General features: G+C 53.3%; 1 protein-coding gene across 1 annotated transcript; it reads left to right on the forward strand.

Annotated features, from left to right (window-relative positions):
* Nucleotides 1-2,753: 2,753 nt before the first annotated feature.
* Nucleotides 2,754-21,138, forward strand: LOC115279851 (sialic acid-binding Ig-like lectin 5). The gene is given in 14 exon segments (XM_029924354.1): nucleotides 2,754-3,099; nucleotides 3,203-3,207; nucleotides 11,722-11,815; nucleotides 11,891-11,985; nucleotides 11,987-12,266; nucleotides 12,664-12,948; nucleotides 13,408-13,455; nucleotides 17,152-17,169; nucleotides 17,172-17,396; nucleotides 17,490-17,783; nucleotides 18,038-18,134; nucleotides 18,422-18,503; nucleotides 20,611-20,739; nucleotides 20,741-21,138. Coding segments are annotated over 14 exon segments (2,121 nt in total). The 3' UTR covers nucleotides 20,864-21,138.
* The last annotated feature ends 1,043 nt before the right edge of the window (nucleotides 21,139-22,181 follow it).

The following is a 22,181-nucleotide window of genomic DNA, read 5'->3' on the forward strand; positions in this document are numbered from 1 at the left end:
TGGTCAAGACCCAAGGCCCACTTTTTTCACTAAATTAATTCATTTGTTATTTTATTTTTTATTATTTTTTTTAAGTTTATTTATTTTTGAGAGAGACAGATACAGCTTTGGCGGGGGGGGGGGGGGGGGGGGGGGGGGGGGGGGGGGGGGGGGGGGGGGGGGGCAGTGCACAGAGAGAGAGAGAGAGGGAGAGAGAGAAATCCAAGCCAGTCCTGTGCTGTCAGCGCAGAGCCCAGTGTGGGGCTCAAACTCACAGAACTGCAAGATCATGACCTGAGCTGAAGCCAAGCATTGGACGCTCAGCCGGCTCAGGAGCCCCAGACCCACTTTTAGATCCAGACCACTTATTACTCATGTAGACATCAGAAGAAAGAAGAGCCGAAGCTGCTAGCCCCTTGTGGTTCTTGTCACACATACACGGAAGGGGACACGCGGGGGCGGGGGCTGCACGAGAGCACGGGGCCGTGCGAGGGAGCAGCGGTCTGACGAAAGCCTCCCAGGGGAAGTGGGGAGGTGGGTGAGAATACGGCCTGGAAGCTGTAGGTGGAGACGGTCACCGACGTCTCTGTGGAGGGTTTGCTCAGGTGTCCAGCCCCATCAGTGAACCCAAAAGGAAGGTGCTGTTAGATTGTGGCTGAAGGACATTAAGCCCAGGTTCCATCGGTGCTGCTAATTGGGATGGGAAGGGCTGGGCACACGGTGTGAACAAAGTCAAGGTCTCTGCGCCACAGAATGGGGGAGACAGGTTACGTATCTTGACCAAGTGTATCAGTTATAGATGCTTTGGGCGGGGGGAGCTGGGCGCCTGGGTGACTTTGTCAGTTAAATGTCAACTCTTGGTCTCAGATCAGGTTATGATCTTGTGGTTTTGTGAGTTCAAGCCCCATATTGGACTCTGGGCTGGCAGCATGGAGCTTGCTTGGTATTCTCCCTCTCTCTCTCTCTCTCTCTCTCTCTCTCTCTCTCTCTCTCTGCCCTTCTCCCCCTTGCACTGTCTCTGACTCAAAATAAATAGATCTACTTAAAATTTAAATAAATAAAAACTTTGGGCTGCACCTAACAGCAGACCCGATCATCAGCATGCAAATAAGGTTAATTTTTCTCCTATAAGTCTGGAGGGAGCGGGTTGCTGGCATTGTCCAGAGGTTCGGAGGCTTTTGTTGCTGAGATCTGTCTGATTCTCTTGGTTTTTTTCTTGGAGCCTGCTTCAGATTCTGTGTCTCCCTCTCCCTCTATCCCTCACCCACTCACATTTGTCTCAAAATTAATTTTTTTAACATATTTATTTATTTTTGAGACAGAGAGAGACAGAGTGTGAGAGCAGGGGAGGGTGAGAGAGAGGGAGACACAGAATCCGAAGCAGGCTCCAGGCTCTGAGCTGTCAGCACAGAGCCTGATGAGGGGCTCGAACCCATGAACCATGAGATCATGACCTGAGCTAAAGCTGGACTCTTAACTGAATGAGCCACCCAGGCGCCCCGAGAGAAGAATTTTCTGCTGTTGTGACTAAGTTTGCAGTACTTCTTTCAGAAGCCCTGGGAATCTCACACAGGTCCCCAGTTGTGAGGCTCCTCTTTTAGACGCCCTACTCGGGTGACCCAAGGCTTTTCATTATCCTTTATCTCTAGGTGCTGAGCAGAGCAAGATTAAAAAAAGAGGAGTCGGGATGCCTGGGTGGCTCAGTCACTTAAGCGTCCAGCTCTTGGGTTCAGCTCAGGTCATGATCTCACAGTTTGTGAGTTTGAGCCCTGAGTCAGGCTCTGACAGTGCAGAGCCTGCTTAGAATTCTCTCTCTCCTTCCTTCTCTTGCTTTGCCGCTCCCCTGCCTGCACGCTGTCTCTCTCAAATAAATAAGCTTAAAAAAAAAAAGGAAAAATACATCTCTGAGAAGCTGTGGCTGCAGCTGAGACTTCCTAAGGATGGCCACACACACACACACACACACACACACACACACACACACACACGGTATCACAGCTGGGGGCCAGGGACCCTCAGAGCCTGAATTTAGTCTGAAGCGCTCCTGACCGCTGGTTGCCACCTGACAGGAAAAAATGCAAATGTCAAGGTCTAGGTTCAAGTTCACCTAGCATTTCACTGCTAACTCCTGTCTCGGATTTTGGCCTGGACTGTCCGCCAACTGCTGCCTAGAAGATGCTGTTTCCTTGTCGCCTTTACATTGTTTGCACAATGAAAAATAAACACAGGCTCTTTATCTCCACCTCAGATTCATTTTGTTACATAGTGAACATTAGGCCGACTTTGCGAAGCCTTTCATTTCCATTGTACAGTAAGTACCGGGAAACGGCCGGCCAGTGCAGCTCAGTCCTGTGGGCTGAAATGGAGAAAGGACTAAATTAAGCTTTACTCCACAGTGAAATTAGGAGCATTTAGTGGTCTTTCTCCTCTAGAAGTGAGGCCGAACCTGGCACTGCACAAACGAGCTGCGCGGACTCGAACAAGTGTCTTCACCTCCATGAACCCAGGTTCCTTGTCTGCAAGTCAGGGATGGCAGGCAGGGACCCTGGAGGCGGCACAACACGGAGAGAGTCCACCCTGGGTTTGGAGGGAGTCCAGCCTGGGTGCTCACCTTTGCTCCATCACAATCTTTCTTTGCAAGCTGGGGAAACAATGGGGCAGCAGGGCACCCGTTAGAGGGTCAAGGGATCAATTTAAAGGATCCTGACCAGCATTTAAAGATAGGAACAGTATTTAAAAAAATCATGACGTCCAGGGTGGCATTTCCCGAAGCTATGTTGGTGGGAAATGATTCCTTGCTGTGCATCGCGATCAGAAAGGTCTGGAAGCCAATAGACGGCCACCAGCCTCGCGCTGCTTTGCAGACCACCGTCGGGAATGTTCTGAGAGCGTCTGCCATTCAGACGCGGTCCCACCCCTCCCGGTGCAAACCCCCGTCTCGCGGCGGCGCGGCATTGGCGGGACTCCGCCGCCAGGGGGCGCCCGTGCCCCGCCGCGAGCGGGCTCGGCTCCGTCGGACCTTCCAGGCCCCGGCTTCCTTCTGGTCCAGCGTCGCCCGGAGGCTCCGGTTTGCTGGGGCTGGAGGCGCTGCGGCGAATATAGCTCCCCGAGCAGAGCGCGGTGGGAGGGCCTGGGGGGCCAGCAGGGGATGCGGCCGTCCTGCGGCCCGCGCCTCCCTTCTTCATTCCGCGGGGTTCACCCAATTCCCCTCTTTGTGCCCCAGACGGGGTAGCCGCTCCCAGAGCTTGCATCCCAGTGGGGAGGCCCAGCAAACACCCACGGTCACGACCCCGCCACCGCGGGGTCGCCTCCCTGCCTAGGGCTTTAGAGACTAAAGAAGTACGGGACAGCGCAGGGTGGAATCCCACCCTGCCCCCAACTTCCTATGTTACAGCTTGCTTAGCTTCTCAGTTTCCTCTGCTATAAAATGGGAAAATAGCACCCACCGCACAGGGTTGGCCTGAGCATTAAACGAGCCGATATCTGTAAAGCATTCAGAAGCAGTCTGGTATGTTTGTCAAAACAATTGCTACAAATTCCCATTTTACAGGAGAGAAAACTGAGGACCAGAGCAGGGTAGTGAATTGTCAAAGCCACATTTCAACCCTCTAGGAGGATCTCTGACCAGAGTCCAATGATTCTGAGTTCCAGCCTGGAGGCTTTGACTCTGCATTACACTTAGAGGAGGGAACCCAGGCCCCTTTGCATGGTGGACAGCAGACAAAGCCGGAGCGAACCCTCTAGCAGGAGCCAGACACCAGCCATGGCTGGGGGTGGGGAGTCAGGGTTGGACACAGAGTGAGAGCCTGTGTCTGGGTCAGTGGAATCATTAGACAAGTAAATAAATCCTTTTCTTCTTTTTTTTTTTTTTAAATTTATTTACTTTGAGAAAGGGGGGGAGGGGCAGAGAGGGAGAGAGAGAGAATCCTAGGTAGACTCCACACTGTTGGCACAGAGCCCTATGTAGGGTTTGAACTCACAAACCATGAGATCATGACCTGAGCTGAAATCCAGAGGCAGACGCTTAGCTGACTGAGGCACCCAGGCGCCCCTAAATCGTTTTCACATCATGAACTACAATCTTTTTAAAAATCTTTTTATTTTTGAGACAGGGAAACCGCGTACAAGCCAGGCAGGGGAAAAGAGGGAGGCGGACACAGAATCTGAAGCAGGATCCAGGCTTCGAGCTGTCAGCACAGAGCCCGATGCGGGACTTGAACTCATGAACCATGAGATCACGACTTAAGCTGAAATCAAGAGCTGGGCGCTTAACTGACTGAGCCACACAGGCGCCCCTTAAGATTTTATTTTTTAAGTGATCTCTACACCCCATGTGGAGCTTGAACCCACAACCCCGAGATCGAGAGTCATAAGCTCCACCCACGGGGCCAGCCAGGCACCCCTACAAACTATTCTTCTGAGAGGGAAGCAAAGGGAGCTTGGAACACGGAAGAGATGGCCAGGGGACAGGAAAACAGCTCAAGAATAAGAGAAGTTGCCTCACTCTTGGGTTTGTCCATGGAGGAAGGGTCCACGAGGCATGGAACACAGTTCTAGAAGTCGGAAAAGGCCCGGAGATGGGGCCTCCCCTGGAGCCTCTCCAGGGGGCAGGGGCAAAACAAATGCATTCTCTTACAGTTCCGGAGTCCGAAAGTCCACACTGAGTCTCACGAGGCTGAAATCGAGGTGTCACCAAGGGCTGGTTCTTTCTGGAGGTTGGCGGGGGGGGGGGGGGGGGAATCTGTTCCTTGCTCCTTGAGGTTCCCATCTCCCCCCGCGTCCTTCTTACAAGCTCATGATTACATTCAGGCAGCACCTGCATATCCTCTCCGTCCCGAGATCTTCACCCAAGTCCCCTTTGCCCTGCAAACTGCCACAGTCACAGGGTCTAGGGAGACAGTGTGGACATCTCTGAGGGCCGCTATTCTGTCTGCTGAATACTGTACCATCTTGAATCCTCCCCCTGGAGTAAGGCATTCTCTCTGATTTTCCGTCTGGGGGGAGGAGAGAGACACCCTCTCGGCCCCACCCCCTTGCCACCCCCTCCTTCTCTCCCTGGGCAATGCCACATCTCCTAGTCCTAGATGGCCTGCCCCAGCCCCCGGGAGCACAACTGAGACCCCAGGAGGAGTCTGGGGAAGTCCCGAGCTGACTCTGAACCTGCAAATCTTTAGCTTCTATACCGAAGCTCCAACAGGTGAATTCACCTGCGTGCCCTGAACTCACCTGGGGCAGCTCCAGGACTCCAGGGTTCAAGGGCTGTGAGGGGCTCAGGGTTCAGCTCTTCCCGGCCCAGCTCAGGCTCACAGGCACGTCCCCGTCAGCAACACAGATCAGGTGCAGCGATAACCGTCCCCCCCCCCCCCGCCTTTAAAACAAAAGGAAGTTTCTTATTTTATTTTTGAGGGACAGAGACAGTGTGAGCCAGGGAAGAGCAGAGAGAGAGAGAGAGGGAGACACCGAATCTGAAGCAGACTCCAGGCCCTGAGCTGTCAGTGCAGAGCCCGATGTGGGGCTCGAACTCACAAACCACCTGACCTGAGCGGAAGTTGGAGGCTAAACCCACTGAGCCATGCAGGTGCTCTAGAGATGCCCCTTTCAAGACTGGAAGAAATGAGGGGTGCGTGGGTGGCTCAGTAGGTTAAGTGTCTGGCTTTGGCTCAGGTCATGATCTCACAGTCCATGAGTTCGAGCCCCATGTGGGGCTCTGTGCTGACAGCTCAGAGCCTTGAGCCTGCTTCAGATTCTGTGTCTCTCTGTCCCTCCCCCACTCACACTCTGTTTCTCAAAAACGAATAGGTGTTAAATTTTTTAAAATTGTTTAATGTTTTATTTATTTTTGAGAGAAAGCATGAGCAGGGGAGGGACAGAGAGAGGAGACACAGAATCGGAAGACAGGCTCCAGGCTCTGAGCTGTCAGCACAGAGCCCGACGCGGGGCTCAAACTCACAAACTGTAAGATCATGACCTGAGCCAAAGTCGGATGCTTAACCAACTGAGTCACTCAGGTGCCCCTAAATTTTTTTAAAAAAGACTCAAAGATTCGGGGTTCCTGGGTGGCTCAGTCGATTAAGCAACCGACTTCAGCTCAGGTCATGATCTCATGGTTCATGAGTTTGAGCCCCACATCAGGCTCTGTGCTGACAGTTCAGAGCCTGGAGCTGCTTCAAAATTCTGTGTGTGTGTCTCTCTCTGTCCTGCCCCACTCGTGCTCTCTTTCTCTCTCAAAAATAAACATTTATTTTCTTTAAAATTTCTTTAAAAATAAAGACTCGAAGAAATGAGTCTCGCTGTACAGAACGAGTCAGGTGGTGGGGGATGGGCAGTCACTTCTGGGGCTTCTGTAATGAGGCAAAGGGCTCTAAAGGACACTTAATATTTTCATTATTATTGTTACGGAACCTGGTCTAGATCGCCGGCGGAAGAACCAAGCGGAGATCTCGGAAGGGAGAAGGTTTGTTTTACACCAGTGCGCTCAGAGGAGATCACTCTCCAGGGGTCTGAGGCTTGAGCAGAAGCAGAGGGGACAATTTATGGTTGGTTCCGGCAGCAAGTGGGGCGGGAAGGAAAACCCGGAGGGGAGTCTTCAGGCAGGGACTGGAATTCCCCTAGCGATCTGGTCAGCCACCTTCTATACAGATTTTTCCCTGGATTTATACATTTTTAAAAGATATTTATTTATTTTTGGAAAACGCAAGTGGGAGAAGGGCAAGAGAGTGGGACAGCGGATCCAAAGTGGGTTCTGCGCTGACGCGCCGACGGGCTGACGGCCATGAGCCTGACATGGGGCTCGAACCCACAAACCGCGAGATCATGACCTGAGCTGAAGTCGAATGCTCAACTGACTGAGCCACCTGGGCGACCCAATTCCCCTGCTTTTAAACATTTTATTTATTAAATATTTTTAAGTTTATTCATTTTTGAGAGAGAGAGACAGCATGAGTAGGGGAGGGGCAGAGAGAGAGGGAGACACAGAATCCGAAGCGGGCTCCAGGCTCTGAGCTGTCAGCACAGAGCCTGAAGCGGGGCTTGAATCTACAAACTGTGAGATCAAGACCTGAACCAAAGTCGGATGCTTCACCAACCGAGCCACCCACCCAGGCGGCCCCATGCTTTTAAGCATTTTGATAGCTCCTGTGCTTCCAGAAATATCTAACTAACACCGTCCCCAAGGGGTATATGGTCTCTCTCCATATTAACTTCTAAGGCTGGTTTCAAATACCTAGCGTGTGAACATATAGACACACACACATACACACACACAAATAGGCATCCTCACCCCATATGGACACATGAGTACAAAACACACACTCAGAGACCTGGACGTGCATGTGCACAGACAGACGCACACAGACAGACACAAAAGACCAGATAAATAGACACATACACGTCCAGATAAAGCAGACACACAAGACCGGCGCATACGGATGCACATTTGGGTGTTACGCATTGCGCGTCCGGGAGACTCTGCACCCCACGACTTCTCTCAGGAGGGGTGGCCTCTGTGTCCAGCCAGCTGGACTGCTTGTCAGGCCAAGGAGACCTGGAGGCAATGAACGATGCCTTCCGGGGGAGAGAACGGATTGGGGCTTCTCTCTTCCACTGGACACGGCCTGGCATCGGGTGACTCCTCGGTCCTCAGCACCCACAGCGTGTCAATGCCGCGGGGTCCTCCGTCCCTGGAACCCTGCCAGGCCCCCTCCTCACCCTCATTCTTTCTGCTTGTCTTTCGGAAAAGTGAGGAATTTTTAAAAATTTTTTATTTATTTTTGAGAGACAGAGAGAGACAGTGCGAGCAGGGTGTCTGGTCCTGCCCGGGCCGGCCGGCCTGCGCGGGCGGTAAATCGGGTCCGTTCCTGAAGGAGGGAGAGAGAGTAGGGCAGGAAGGGGCGCACAGAGAGTGAGGCAAGACAGCGATTTCTGATCAAGCCCGATTTATTAAAAAAATCCACACCAGGGGCGCCTGGGTGGCTCAGTCAGTTAAGCCTCCAACTTCGGCTCAGGTCAGATCTCACGTTCGTGGGTTCGAGCCCCGCGTCAGGCTCTGTGCTGACAGCTAGCTCAGAGCCTGGAGCCTGCTTCCGGTTCTGTGTCTCCTCTCTCTGCCCCTCCCCCTCTCATGCTCTGTCTCTCTCTGTATCAAAAATAAATAAAACATTAAAAAACATAAATTAAAAAAAAATCCACACCTATATAGGGTTTGGGGCGGGAAACTGACCCAGGTTAGTTGCCAGATAACAGAGTAAAATGGTTATTAGAAAAAGGGGAAACCGAAACTGAAACTCCAAACAGAATCAAAAGGAGAGCCCAGACTTGCGTCTGCGATGCTGGGCAGGGGTACTTGACACTGCATAAGTCCGAATGCGGTTGATCTTCTGTTCAATTTGGCTTCTCCTGTCTGGCCCAGCCTGGCTGTCTCCAATGCCTGGATCAGGAAATGCGCTCTCCTGGCCTCTAGATGTTAATCTGGTTTTTCTGGCCGGACCCCATAGGGAGTGACATATCCTTGTCTGAGGTGGCGGAACTCAGCAGCTCCCTACAGCAGGGGAGGTCAGAGAGAGAGGGAGACACAGAATCCGAAGACAGGCTCCAGGCTCTGAGCTGTCAGCACAGAGCCTGATGCGGGGCTCAAACCCCCCAACCATGAGATCATGACCTGAGCCGAAGCCAGGAGCTTAACCAACTGAGCCCCACAGGCGCCCCAAAGTGAGGAATCTCTTACTTAGTTTGGAAGAAGAAAAGTTTCAGGGGCCCATTTGCAATTCTGCAGAAATCAGAAACCTGACTCAAACCAAAGCAGAGAGAGTGAGCCTGGAGACAGTGTTCCTCTGTCCCCTGGCCACACGGCCTGCCCCGGGGGCCCTTTCGGGGCTGCTGTCTGTGGGACCCAGGCCGCGATGTGGACAATGTAGGAACAATAGCCACTGGAGGGAGGGGCAGGGAACAGTGCGGCCTTGGGTTTACAGCCAGGGGTTGGGGACATGCTGTGTGGTGTCCCTCTGGTACGTCCTGGGACCGTTTAGTTAGAAGTGACAAGTCGCCTCATGTTTGAGAGACAAATGGTTAAGGACAAGTGAGGAACTGGTTACAGATGAAAAGGAACTGGTGCTTTCTCTGTGCGGTTTCGGATTGTGCACATCCCGATTTCTTTTATGTGTTTTTGAAGATCTCAGTAATTTTCCAGTTTCCCCGACTTAGGCAAACTCCGGGCTGGGGCTCGCGGCGAGCAGCGCGCCGCGTGGCCACCAGGGGGCGCGCCGAGCCCCGGTCTGCGGACAGCCAGACGGCGGGCCGCTGGGCACCGCCTCTCCCTGGCCTCCTGCGCCCGCGCCTGAGGAGGGTGACAGATGTTCTGGAGGGTCCTCGGGACCGCCCTGCGGCTGGATGATGCACTAGAAGGACCTGAAGAACACAAACTGTCGTATGCATGGTGTATGTATGTGTGTATGTATTTAAATATTTTGTTTTTAAGTAATCTTTATGCCCAAAGTAAAGCTCGAATTTACAGCCTGAGATCAAGTCGCATGCTCTACCGATGGAGCCTGTTGTAGTCATGGTTTTTCACAGCAAAAGGATACAAATTAAAATCTGCAATGGTAGGGGTGCCTCATGGGCTTAGTAGGTAGAACATGTGTCTCTTCGACTAGGTTGTGAGTTTGAATCCTGCTTTCGGTGTGGAGCCTGCTTACTTTTTCTTTAGTTTATTTTTATTTATTTATTTTAATTTTAATTTTTTAAAAGTTTTAATGTTTTTTATTTTGTTTTGAGAGACAGAGAGAGACAGCGCAAGCAGAGGAGGGTCAGAGAGAGAGGGAGATACAGTATCTGAAGCAGGCTCCAGGCACTGAGCTAGCTGTCAGCACAGAGCCGACGCGGGGCTTGAACCCACGAACTGTGAGATCATGACCTGAGCCAAAGCCGGACGCTTGAGCCACCCAGGCGCTCCTATTTATTTATTTTTAAAGAGAGAGAGAGAGTGTGCACTAGCAGGGGAGGGGCAGAAAGAGAGACACACAGAATCCGAAGAAGGCTCTGAGCTGTCAGCACAGAGCCCGACGCGGGGCTTGAACTCACAAACTGTGAGATCATGACCTGACCTGAAGTTGGACGCTCAACCAGCTGAGCCACCCAGGTGCTACAAGGTGTGGAGCCTACTTAAAATAAGAATATAGAAATATATAAAAATACAGGGCACCTGGGTGGCTTAGTGGGGTTGAGTGTCTGACTTTGGCTCAGGTCATGATCTTGAGGTTTGTGGGTTGGAGCCCAGCCTCCAGCTCTGTGCTGACAGCTCGGAGCCTGGAGCCTGCTTCGGATTCTGTGTCTCCCTCTCTTTCGGCCCCTTCCCTGCTCATCCTCTCTCTCTCTCTCAAAAATAAATAAACATAAAAAAAAAAAGAGGCAGACGCTTAACCAGCTGAGCCACGCAGACACCTCCATGTCCTCTTGATGACCTTCCCAATAGCTAGTTAATGTCCAGTCTCCCTCAGGCTCGACTGGGGACTGGGCATGACTGGGGGGCACACCTGGGGGGACTGGGCATGACTGGGGGGGCAGTATAGACCTTCAGAGGTGCCTAGGGCTCCCACCTCTCAACTCGGCAATGCTCTGAGCAGATGGGGTGTGGGGGGTGGGAAGGATGAGGTGGGGGCTGGGGAAGATGTGATGGCCTGTGGTCCACGGTTCCAATTTCTCTGGCTCGTGCACCTTATCCCATTCGGGCTTCACTTACAAAACACAAATTCAAAGAGAAAATGATTAAGCATTTCAAGATGGGACCCTCAGAGCATCACACACCAAGCGTGAGGCCCTTCTGAGTGCGGGGACCCCATGGCCTTGCTCCTCGCCATGGAACTGGGAGCCTGTGCGGACTGCAGACAGACAGAAGTGGCCTGAGGCAGGCAGGGGGACTGAGTGCCTTTGGGAAGCAGGGGGCAGGGGAGGTGGGTGGGGCACTGGGTTCTCCTCTTTGTCTCCAGGCCCTGTATGGAGCAGATGTTTGCTTGATGAAAGAAAAGAAAGAAAAGAAAAGAAGAGAAAAAAAGAAAAGAAAAGAAAGAAAAGAAAAGAAGGAAGAAAGGAAGGAAGGAAGGAAGAAAGAAAAGAAGAGAAGAGAAGAGAAAATAAAAAGAAAGGAAAGAAAGAAAAGAAAAGAAAGAAAGGAGGAGGGAGGGAGGGAAGAAGGAAGGAAGAAAGGAAGAAAAGAAGAGATAAAGAAGGAAAGGCAGACAGAAAGAAAGGAAGAAAGAAAGGAAGAAAGAAAGAAGAGAAAATAAAAAGAAAGAAAAGAAAAGAAAGAAAGGAGGAGGGAGGGAAGAAGGAAGGAAGAAAGGAAGAAACGAAGAGATAAAGAAGGAAAGGCAGACAGAAAGAAAAAGAAAAAAGTAAGAAAGCAAGGAAGGAAGAAGGAAGGAAGAAAAGGAAAAGGAAAGAAGAAAGAGAAAAAGAAGGAAAAGACAGACAGACAGAAATGAAGGAAGGAAGAATCCCACCTCCAGGCCCCCACCTGAAGCCCCACTCCCCTGCTCCCCCGGGAGCCCCCACTGCCGGGACTGCCCCCCCTCCATGCTGGTGCAGGGCCGGCCTTGACTGCTGTCTGCCCCGTCGCTGTGTCTGTGAGAGGAGAAGTTGGAAGAAGGGATTCGCCAGGACACTGTGGTTCCCTCCCTGCGGTTCCTCTTCTGCAGTGCCCAGCCATTACCCGCCGCCCCCCCCCAAGCTTCCCCTTGGACTTCCTTCCAGGGCGGTCTGCACACCCCAAAGCCGGACCATCGGAGGGCAGGCGCAGCCCCGGGCCCCCAGATGCTGCTGCTGCTGCTGCCGCTGGTGTGGGCAGGTGGGGGGCCGGGGCTGGGGGGGAGCGGGCAGGGGCTGCGCCTGTCACCATCTCTGAGCCTTGGTGTGCCCCCAGGGTCCCTGCAGGAGAGTCCAGGGTTCAAGCTGCAGGGGTTTGTGACGGTGCAGGAGGGCCTGTGTGTCCACGTGCCCTGCACCTTCTCCCCGCCATGGGCTGATGGGCTGGCAAGAGCCCCCTGTTTATGACTCCTGGTTCCGGAAAAGCCATAATCCCAGAGGGGATGTTCTCATGGCCACGAGCAAGCCAGGCACGGGCCCAAAGAGGAAGAGCAAATTTTCATTTCATCTCGCCGGAGACCCCAGGGACAGGGACTGCTCCCTGAACATCACAGACGCCCACAGGGGACACAGAGGGAGCTACTATTTTCTCCTGGGAAAAGGCTCCATGAAACACGGTTACCAAAGCGACCTGCCCAACGTGACCGTCCAAGGTACAGAGGGTCCCCAAGAGTCAGGGAGGGGGGAGCTCGTCTTTGGGGGTGGAAGCGGACCCCCTATGGCTCACTTTTTTTAAAGTTTATTTATTTTTGAGGGAGAGAAAGCTCAAGTGGGGGAGGGACAAAGAGAGGCGGAGGGGGAGAGAGAGAGAGAGAGAGAGAGAGAGAGAGAGAGAGAGAGAATCCCAAGCAGGTTTCCTACAATCACCGCGGAGCCCCATCCAATGCAGGGGCGGAGACCATGACCCGAGCTGAAGTCAGATGCTTAACCGGCTGAGCCACCCAGGCGGCCTTGCTGCTCACTTTTAATTGGGGGGGAGGGGGGGAGACAGGGGAGTGTGGTCAGTTTAGGGACATGGGGGTCCCCTCTGGTCTGGTCTCTCCTCGCCAGCGCTGACGCAGACCCCGGATATCCGCATCAAGGAGCCCCTGGAGTCGGGCTGTCCCAGCCGCCTCTCGTGCTCTGCGCCCGGGGCCTGTGACGGGGTGACCCCCGTCACCCTCTCCTGGACGGGGGCTGCCCTCAGACCTCTGGGACTGGGCCCGGAGGCCTATAACTCCTCGGAGATCCTGCTTATCCCCTGCCCGCAGGACCACAGCACGAACCTCATCTGTCGCGTGACCTTCCCCAGGGCTGGTGTGAGCACCCAAAGCACCATCATGCTCAAAGTCTCCTGTGAGAGCGGGGGAGGGGAGGGGAGGGGAGGGGAGGCGGGGGGCAGGGCTCCGGTGCCTGCAGGTGCCTGCAGGGCCGGGCAGGGGGGCTCCGAGGGGCTGCAGGGAGGACACATTTCTATTCCCTTTTCTGATTCTATTCCCATTTCTTTTTTTTTTATTAAAAAAATTTTTTTTTAATGTTTTATTTATTTTTGATACAAAGAGAGACGGAGCATGAGAGGGGGAGGGGCAGAGAGAGAGGGAGACACAGAATCTGCAGCAGGCTCCAGGCTCTGAGCTAGCTGTCAGCACAGAGCCTGACGCGGGGCTCCAACCCACAAACGTGAGATCTGACCTGAGCCGAAGCCGTCCGCTCAACCGACTGAGCCACCCAGGTGCCCCTATTCCCATTTCTGTGGCTCCTGGGGGTGGGGTAGGGTCAGCTTTGACTCTATTCCTCACCGTGTCTCTGTCCAAGACGCCCCACAGAATCTGACCATCGGCATCTCCCGAGGAAATTGCACAGGTAGGTGAAGGGCCTCGAAGCCAGCGGGGAGGGCCAGGGTGGCAGGCAGTGGGCGCAGAGTCGGGAGGCTCCCCTTCCGCTGTGTGACCGGTTAGTTTTGCTTCCTAGCCGTTATATGCAAAGACTTGTCAAATTCATGCACGTTATGAAGAATCACCATGAAATGAGCACCTTGGTGCTCAGCGCCCAGGTTTAGAACTAGAACAGGGGCGCGTGGCTGGCTCAGTCGGCGGGGCGTGAGATCAAGAGATCTCAGGGTTGTGAGTTCGAGCCCCATACTGGGCATAGAGGCTACTTAAAAAAAAGACAAAGAACAGCAACCCCACTTTTGGAACACCCTAAATGTTCCTTCTAATTTCAGCCCCTTTCATATGGCCTCAGAGAAAGCTATTAGACTGGATGCTGTGTTATCATTCTTTCTATTTAATTTAATTTAATTTAATTTTTATTTTTATATTTTAAAATATTTTTTAATGTTTTTTATTCATTTTTGAGACAGAGAGAGATGGAGCATGAGTGGGGAGGGGCAGAGAGAGAGAGGGAGACCAGAATAGGAAGCCGGCTCCAGGCTCTGAGCTGTCAGCACTGAGCCCGATACCGGGCAGGGCTTGAACCCACGAACTACGAGATGACGACCTGAGGAGAAGTCTGGCACTTAACTGAGCCACCCAGGTGCCCCTATTTATTTAGTTTGAGAAAGAGAGAGAGCATGAGTGAGCCAGAGCGGGGGAGGAGCAGAGACAGAGGAAGAGAGAGAATTCCAAGCAGGATCGACAAGGGGGTCGTCTCTCGAACTGTGAGATCATGACATTAGCTGAAACCAAGAGTCAGATGCTTAACCGCCTGAGCCACCAGGTGCCTCTATTTTACTTTGTTTTTGATGAAGGTATAATTGATGAATAAATTGCATATATTTAAAGTGTACGAGGTGATGATCTGATATAGGTACAGTCGATCTGTGTAGATTTGACACACGTTTACACTGCGACAGGATTCTACACTGCACTCAGTCTAGTAAGTTAGGCCACCCATGTATCTCCTCCTTCCTCACCATGTTACCAAATATGTTGGAATCTCCACACGATATTTGGTTTCCAGCGTTTTTGAAAGCTTACGTGACTAGGACTGAAACATACATGTTCCTCTCTGACGTCGGAGTTAATCTTTTTAGGTTGAAATTCAACTCACATCCCACAAAATCAGCCCTTTCAAAGTGAGCAATTCGGGGGGCGCCTGGGTGGCTCAGTCGGTTAAGCCTCCGACTTCGGCTCAGTCAGATCTCACGGTTGTGGGTTTGAGCCCCGTGTCAGGCTCTGTGCTGATAGCCAGCTCGGAGTGTGGAGCCTGCTTCCGGTTCTGTGTCTCCTTCTCTCTCTGCCCCTCCCCCTCTCATGCTGTCTCTCTCTGTATCAAAAATACATAAAACGTTAAAAAAATTAAAAAAAAGTGAGCAATTCGGTGACGTTTGGGACATTGTAATGTTGTGAACCCAGCACTGTATCGAGTTCCAAGGCGTTCCCATCCCCCTCCCCCCAAAGCCCCGTACCCAGTCGCAGTTACGCCCCATTTCCCGCCCCCTGCAGCCCCCGGCCACTTATCTCCTTTCTTTGACCATGAATTTGCCTTTTCCGGATACTTTATATACATGGAATCCTACAGCATGTGGTCTTTTGGTCTGGCTTCTTCCACTTAGCGTGTTGTTTTCTTTTATACATATAAATCTATCTATATATCTATACTGAAATCGAAATAGAAATCGATATCTATATTGATGGATAGATTTTTTTGGGGGGACATCTGGGTGACTCAGTCACTTAAGAGTCTGACTCTTGATCTTGGCTCAGGTCATGCTCTCATGGTGTGTGAGTCTGAGCCCTGCATCGATTGGGTTCTGCGCTGACCCTGTGGAGCCTGCTTGGAGTTCTCTCTCCCCCTCTCTCTCTTGCCCGTTTTTGTTTATTTATTTAGTTTTGAGGGGAAGGGCAAAGAGAGAGGGAGAGAAAGAGGATCCCGAAGAGGCTCCCTGTCTCCAGTGTGTGAGGCTGGACTCGGGGCTTAACCCCACGACCCGTGAGATCATGACCTGACCCGAAATTGAGTTGGACGCTGAACCAAGGGAGCCACGCAGGCGCGGCGAGCCTGGTGCTTTGAAGGTTCATCCACTTTGTAGCATGTGTTAGTTCTTCACTCCTTTTTAGGCTGTGTATTATCCCATTGCTTGGATAGGCCACCATCCGTCCATCTGCGAATGGACATTTGGGTTGTTTCCACCTTGGGGCCACTGTGGACAGCGCTGCTCTGACCGATTCCGTACCGGGGGCAGCCTGACTTCTTGTTTCCAGTTCTTTCGGATCTCTTGCCAGGAGTAGATTTGTGGGGTCATAGCTGCCCTGACTTCTCTTTTCTTCTTTCTTAATTTTTTTTTGCGTTTTATTTTTTTAAGAGACAGAAAGGGACAGAAAGTGAGCAGGGGAGGGGCAGAGGGAGAGGGAGACACAGAATGCAAAGCAGGCTCCAGGCTCCAAGTTGTCGGCACAGAGCCCCGTAGTGGGACTCGAACCCATGAACGGTGAGGTCATGACCTGAGCTGAAGTTGGATGCTCAGCATACTGAGGCACCCCTCACATTCCACTTTTAATGGGCACTTAAGTTGCCCACGGATTTCAGTTGTCATAATGCTGCTTCAGACATTCCCCTGGTCAACAGAAGAGCATTTCTTCAGGGCACGCAGATTCCCCAGGGATCTCGTGACAATGCAGATGTGACTCAGGAGGTGTGAGTGGCCTCTGGTTCTGCATTCGTTGTTGGTTTTTTTTTATGTTCATTTTTGAGAAAGAGCGAGAACACTCAGGTGCGCACAAGCGTGAGCAGGGAAGGAGCAGAGAGAGGGGAGGACAGCGGACCTGAAGTGGGTGCTGTCCTGACAGCGGGGAGCCTGCTTGGGATTCTCTCTCTCCTTGCTCTGCTCCTCTGCTCTCACCTCCCCCTGCTGGATTGCACGTGCTCTCTCATTCTCTCCCAAGATAAAGAAATGAACTTAAAAAATAAAAAGGGAATGTAGTACTGACAGGTGCTACAAGGTGGATCAGATACACAAAAGCCCGCACGGCAATTTTATTGAGATACAATGTCCAGAACAGACAGATCCTTAGAGACAGATTAGGGGTTGCCAGGGGCTGGGGGGTGCGAGCAATGGAGGGGGCAGCTGAGGGGTGCAGGGTTGTTTTGGGGGGTGATGAAATGTTCTGAAATTGACCGTGGTAATGGTTACCACAGGACTCTTTAAGTGGATTGTATGGTGTGTGAGTTATATCACAATAAAGCTGCTTAAAAAACTGCTTGTGGAGGGCACCCGGGTGGCTTAGGCCTTCAGCGGCAGACTTCCACTCAGGTCACGATCTCACAGTTGGGGGGTTCGTGCCCCTAGGGGGCTGTGTGCTGACAGCTCAGAGCCTGGAGCCTGCTACAGATTCTGTGTCTCCCTCTCTCTCTGCCCCTTCCCTGCTTGTGCTGTAGGGTTCTCTCTCTCTTTCTTAAAAATAAACATTAAAAAAAAAATTAACCTACCTGTGGAGATCCCTTCCCAACTTAGGAAAAATGGAGAGGAGAAAGAAATAGCAACGGGGCTTCGGAGCCTCAGGCCTGGACTGGGGGTGCTCATGCTCTCTCTATTCCCCGCCCCTCCCTGCCGCCCAGAGCTGAAGTACCTGGGGGATGACTCCTGGAAGGGGAATCTCTGCTCCTGGTCTGTGTCGCAGACAGCAACCCTCCGGCCACACTGAGCTGGGCCCTGGAGAGCCGGGCTCTGAGCCCCTCCCAGCCCTGGAGGCCCGGGGTCCTGGAGCTGCCCCGAGTGGAGTCGGGGCATGAAGGCAAATTCACCTGCCGAGCTCAGCACCCTCGGGGCTCCCTGAGGGCCTCCCTGCATCTCTCTGTGGTCTGTGCGTGTGGGGACCCCCGGGGGTGGGGGTGGGGGGACGCCAGAGGCCTGGGGAGCGGAGGCGCCGCTGACCTTGCCACCACCCCCCCCACAGACCCGCCTCGGCTGCTCAGCCCCTCCTGCTCCTGGGAGGGCAAGGGGCTGCGCTGCACCTGCTCCTCCAGAGCGAGGCCAGCCCCCACCCTGCGCTGGCGGCTGGGGGAGGGGCTGCTGGAGGGGAACCACAGCAACGCCTCCGCCTCCGTGACCATCACCTCCAGCTCCGCGGGGCCCTGGGCCAACAGCTCCTTGAACCTCACTGGGCCGCTGGGCTCCGACCTCAGACTCAGCTGCGAGGCCCGGAATGCGCACGGGGCCCAGAGCGCCGCCGTCCTGGTGCTGCTGCCAGGTCTGGGGGCTGTCGGGGAAGGGTGAGGGGGCAGAGAAAGGAGTCTGGTCCTAGAAAAGATGGTCTGGGTGGGGGTGGGGCTGGGGTCTGGATGGAAAGGGGTGAGAGAGAGGAGGAAGCCTGCAGGACAGAGTCCTGGCTTTCTGCTGGTTGGGGGGTGAAGTGCATGAGAGCCCAAGTTTGCTGCGGGAGGAGAGGACACAAGGGTCCTGGGGCTTGAAGGGGGGGTCACCCGAAACCCCACTCCTCTGCAGGGAGGCCTCCGCTTGGGGGAGGATTTGTTCTGGGGGCCGTCAGGGGTGCTGGTGTCGCTGGCCTGCTCAGTCTCTGTCCTTGCCTCCTCTTCTTCATGTGAGTGTCCCTGGGAGAGCGGGCAGGGGCGCAGGATGGAAGGGATCTGTGTCCTGGGGTCCCAGGCGGCCCCAGTGGGAGGAGCCGGATGGTGCCCAGGCTGTGAGATTTGGTCACTGGGGTGAGAATCAAAGCAGGGTCTGTTGCCACCCTGATCACGCCTGTCCTCACGGTTCGGCAGCTTTGCGCGTCCCCTCCTCCGGCTGTGCTCAGCCTCATAAGCAAGGGACAGCAGCTCACTCCAAGCTCGGCGTCACGCGGCTGACAGGCCCCGGCCTCCCCCTCAGAGTGAAGACCTGCAGGAAGCAGACACCAGACACAGCGCCTGGTGGCAAGGAAGCTGCCTGCACGTTGGGTCCCATCTCCCGGGTGAGTGCTCAGCCCTCTGTGCGTCAGTGAGTGCTGAGCCCATGTGGCCGCCACCCTGGGATGGCCACGGCCATATCCCTCTAGAGATGACTTAAGTCATCATGCCCCACACAGGCTTTTGCTCTCGGGTCCCCATCAACTCAGTCACCCAGTCCAGCGACCTGGGAGTCGCTTGCCCCTCCTTCCTCTCTGTCCTCCCTAACACAGGATGCCAGGGAGACCCCACCCCCAAATAATTACTGTCTACTACAAAGTCCAGGGGGTCCCCAAGACACTCTCGGGTTCAATAACTCACCAGAAGGACTCAGAACTCACAGAAATCTGTTGGACGCCAGGTTAGTTTATTACAGGGAAAGGATGCCCCCCTTTGGGGAGGGGCGCCTGGGGGCCTCAGTCGGTTACGTGTCGGACTTCGGCTCAGGTCAGGTCATGATCTCACAGTTGGTGAGCTGGAGCCCCCCATCGGGCTCATTACTGTCACCACAGAGCCGGCTTTGGATCCTCTGTACCCCCTCTCTCTCTGCCCCTACCCCACTTGCTCTGTCTCTCAAAAAGTAAATAAAACACTAGAAGAATAATAAAACAGCCAAGGGGAGAGTCCAGGGGAATTCCGAGCATGGACCTCACTGGCTCTCTTTCCCAGTCTCGTAGACAGCTTATTTTCCCCCCGGCACTGATGTGTGACAAGAGGCGGGGGTCGGGGTCGGTGGGTGGGTACCACGCCCCAGGGACGCTCACACTGGCCTCGGGTCCAGGGTTTCTATCGGAGGGTTGGTCACGCTGTATGACTAACCGTTGTTACTTCGTCTCCAGCCCCTCGAGATAGAAGTCAAGCTGACTGTGTGGCCCAAGCCTCACCATAAACCACGTTAACAGAAACTGTTTGCTGTGGCCAAAGGCCCCAGGGGTACAGAGAGACATTTCTTCTGTCAGGCAGGACAGTCCATTGGCTTAGAGATTCCCTTCCAGGTGCTGGGCCCAAGGGTCAAAGCTTTCTGTGGGCTCCGTGAACGCTCTGCTGCACAATATCCTTTGATTTTTAAAAAATGCTCATTTATTTTGAGAGCAGAGTGCAAGTGGGGGAGGGGCAGAGAAAGAGAGAAAGAGAAAGAGAAAGAGAGAGAGAGAGAGAATCCCAAGCAGGTTCTGAACTGCCAGCCCAGAACCAGATGCAGGGCTCAATCCCACAAACCGTGAGACCATCGTGACCTATGCCAAAATCAAGAGTCGTTGCATAGGGGGATTCTGAGGGGCGTAATCAGTTAAGCAGCTAACTTGGGCTCAGGTCATGATTTCACGGTTCATGAGTTGGAGTCCCACGATGGGCTCTGTGCTGACGGCTTGGAGCCTGGAGGAACCTGCTTCGGATTCTATGTCTCCCTCTCTCTCTCTGCCCCTCCCCCACTCGTGCTCGCTCTCTCTCAAAAATGAATAAATATTAAAAAAAAAAAAGTCAGACACTAAACTGAGCCACCCAGGCGCCCCAACATTGATTTTAATTGATTGTAATGTTCATGCTACGATTTTGGTCCAGTGCTGGCCTAAACTCCTGAGATGCCAGGTGGTCCCTGAGGGCAGTTCGGTTCTTAGAAAAATCCCTGTCCTCCTTGCACCGCCCACCCCACTCCTGTGCAACTTGCTATCAGACAGTAGTATAGCTGACTACTACTTTCATGTCGACGTCCCCCGCTGCAAGCTCTGGGAGGTAGTGGATGAGGTCTGCTTTGTTCCCCGCTGAATTGCCAGGGCCTGACACCGCGCAGCTGTTCATAAGGCTGCGGCACTGGGGCCACAACAATTAAACGTGTGATTTGGGGATATTTACTTAGCCTCAGTTTCTCCACCTGATGAATGGGGCTCATTGTGCCTCCCTCATGGCTTCAGTGAGGAATCTAGGAGTCTGGCGATGATTACCAAGGGCGAGGGATTCTTACTCTCCAATATGTATTGATTGAATGAATGAATGAATGGGGGAGCTCAGTCAGTGTTTGCGGAATGAATAGATAACAGACTAAGCGCTCAGCGTCCAGGCTTGCTCGTGCATCCCCCTCGCTATTTGCCAGCTCCCGTCATCCTAATGTGACGCCCTTCTTTGCCCCCCACCCAGGGTTCCTAGGGCGATTACCTGTCAGGCACCCACCTAGACAGCCCGCCCCCAGCCGGGGCCGCTCCCACCTCGGAGGAGGAAGATGAACTCCACTACACTTCTCTCATTTTCCGTGGGCTGAAGCCCCGGACCGACCGCTCCGGACCTGGAGGCCACCAGCACCACCGAGTATTCAGAGATCAAGTCTGCAAGTGACGCCTCCCGCAGCTCCTGCATCCTCGGGCTGGAGGCCTCGGGGACAACTCCTGAGTGACTAGTTTCCATGGAAACGGATTGCCAACCGGTGGAGGGGCGGCCACCTGTGTGGTGATGGGCAGATCTGGGCTTGGATTTCAGCCCGTCACCAAGTAATGACAAGCCTGAGTTGTAGCAAGTCACTTTACCTCTCGGTCCCCGCTCTGTAACGTGGACGCGACAAACCTAAGGCAGCGGCAAGAACCGTGAAGGGTCTTCCCTGCAGAGAGCACCTTCCCCGCGGTCACTGCCCGACCAGGTCAGGAGGATCCCCACCAGGCTGCCGGCCCCGCCCCTGCCCCCCTCCTGCCCCCTCCCCTCCGCCCCCGCCCCCGGGCTGTTTTCTCACAACACTCTGAGCCTGCTTTCTGGAAACCCAACTCACGCATTGTATCCACACGGAAAATCATTCCCGGATTTTCTGAACTAAACGACAGGTTACATACCCTCCTTCTTTGTACGTCCCCGATTTTTGGTTCTCCTTACAGTTTCTTCTTCTTGTAGACTTCGCTTAGAAAATTCTTTGCCCTGGGGCGCCTGGGGGGCTCAGTCGGTTGAGCGTCAGGCTTCGCTCAGGTCATGATACGCGGTTTGTGGGTTCGAGCCCCGCGTCGGGCTCTGTGCTGACAGCTCAGAGCCTGGAGCCTGCTTCGGATTCTCTCTCTGTCCCTCCCGTGTTCACACTGTGTCTCTGTCTCTCAAAAATAAATGTTAAAAAAATTTTTTTTAAAGTGTTTCATTGACAGTGTAATGTGTTAACCTTAAGATAAAACTGTCAACTACTTAACTAGCAAAATGCGTTTGTTGGGGAAGAAAAGAGAACTGTAACGCGGACGCACGAACCACCACAAAACCGAAGGCAAGTCTGCAGAACAAAGCAGAGGCACGCTTTTAAGGGAGAAAAGGGGCAAATGGGAAAGGCTGTTATAATCTGAAAGCCCGTTGGAGTAAACGGGGGCATTGGAAGTATACTGGCTTCTCATTGGCTGGTGCTTGGGGGAGGGGCGGGAATAAGAAAAGCCTCTCCCCGTCCCACTGGGGTAGTAGAGTGGGTGTCCCGTGCAAGGTCGACTCCGTGCAACGTAAAGTCCACCTCTTCTGGTTGGGTCTACAATTGACCACGAGTGGTAGTGCGTTAGAGCTCTCCCTGAGGAAATTTCCAGACTTCACTGTAGTGAGGTTTCTTGTTATTAATTTTCACTACAGTTTTTACAGTGGTCATATCCAATTTCTTTCCATTGAATGTTCATTTAATTTCTTCTACTGTGTCCATTAATGAGAAAACACGCCCAATCTTAGCATTATGAGCCAATACAGGGAAAATGTATTGCCCTAAG

The sequence above is a fragment of the Suricata suricatta genome, chromosome 16, assembly GCF_006229205.1.
Source record: "Suricata suricatta isolate VVHF042 chromosome 16, meerkat_22Aug2017_6uvM2_HiC, whole genome shotgun sequence".
Lineage (NCBI taxonomy): Eukaryota > Metazoa > Chordata > Mammalia > Carnivora > Herpestidae > Suricata > Suricata suricatta.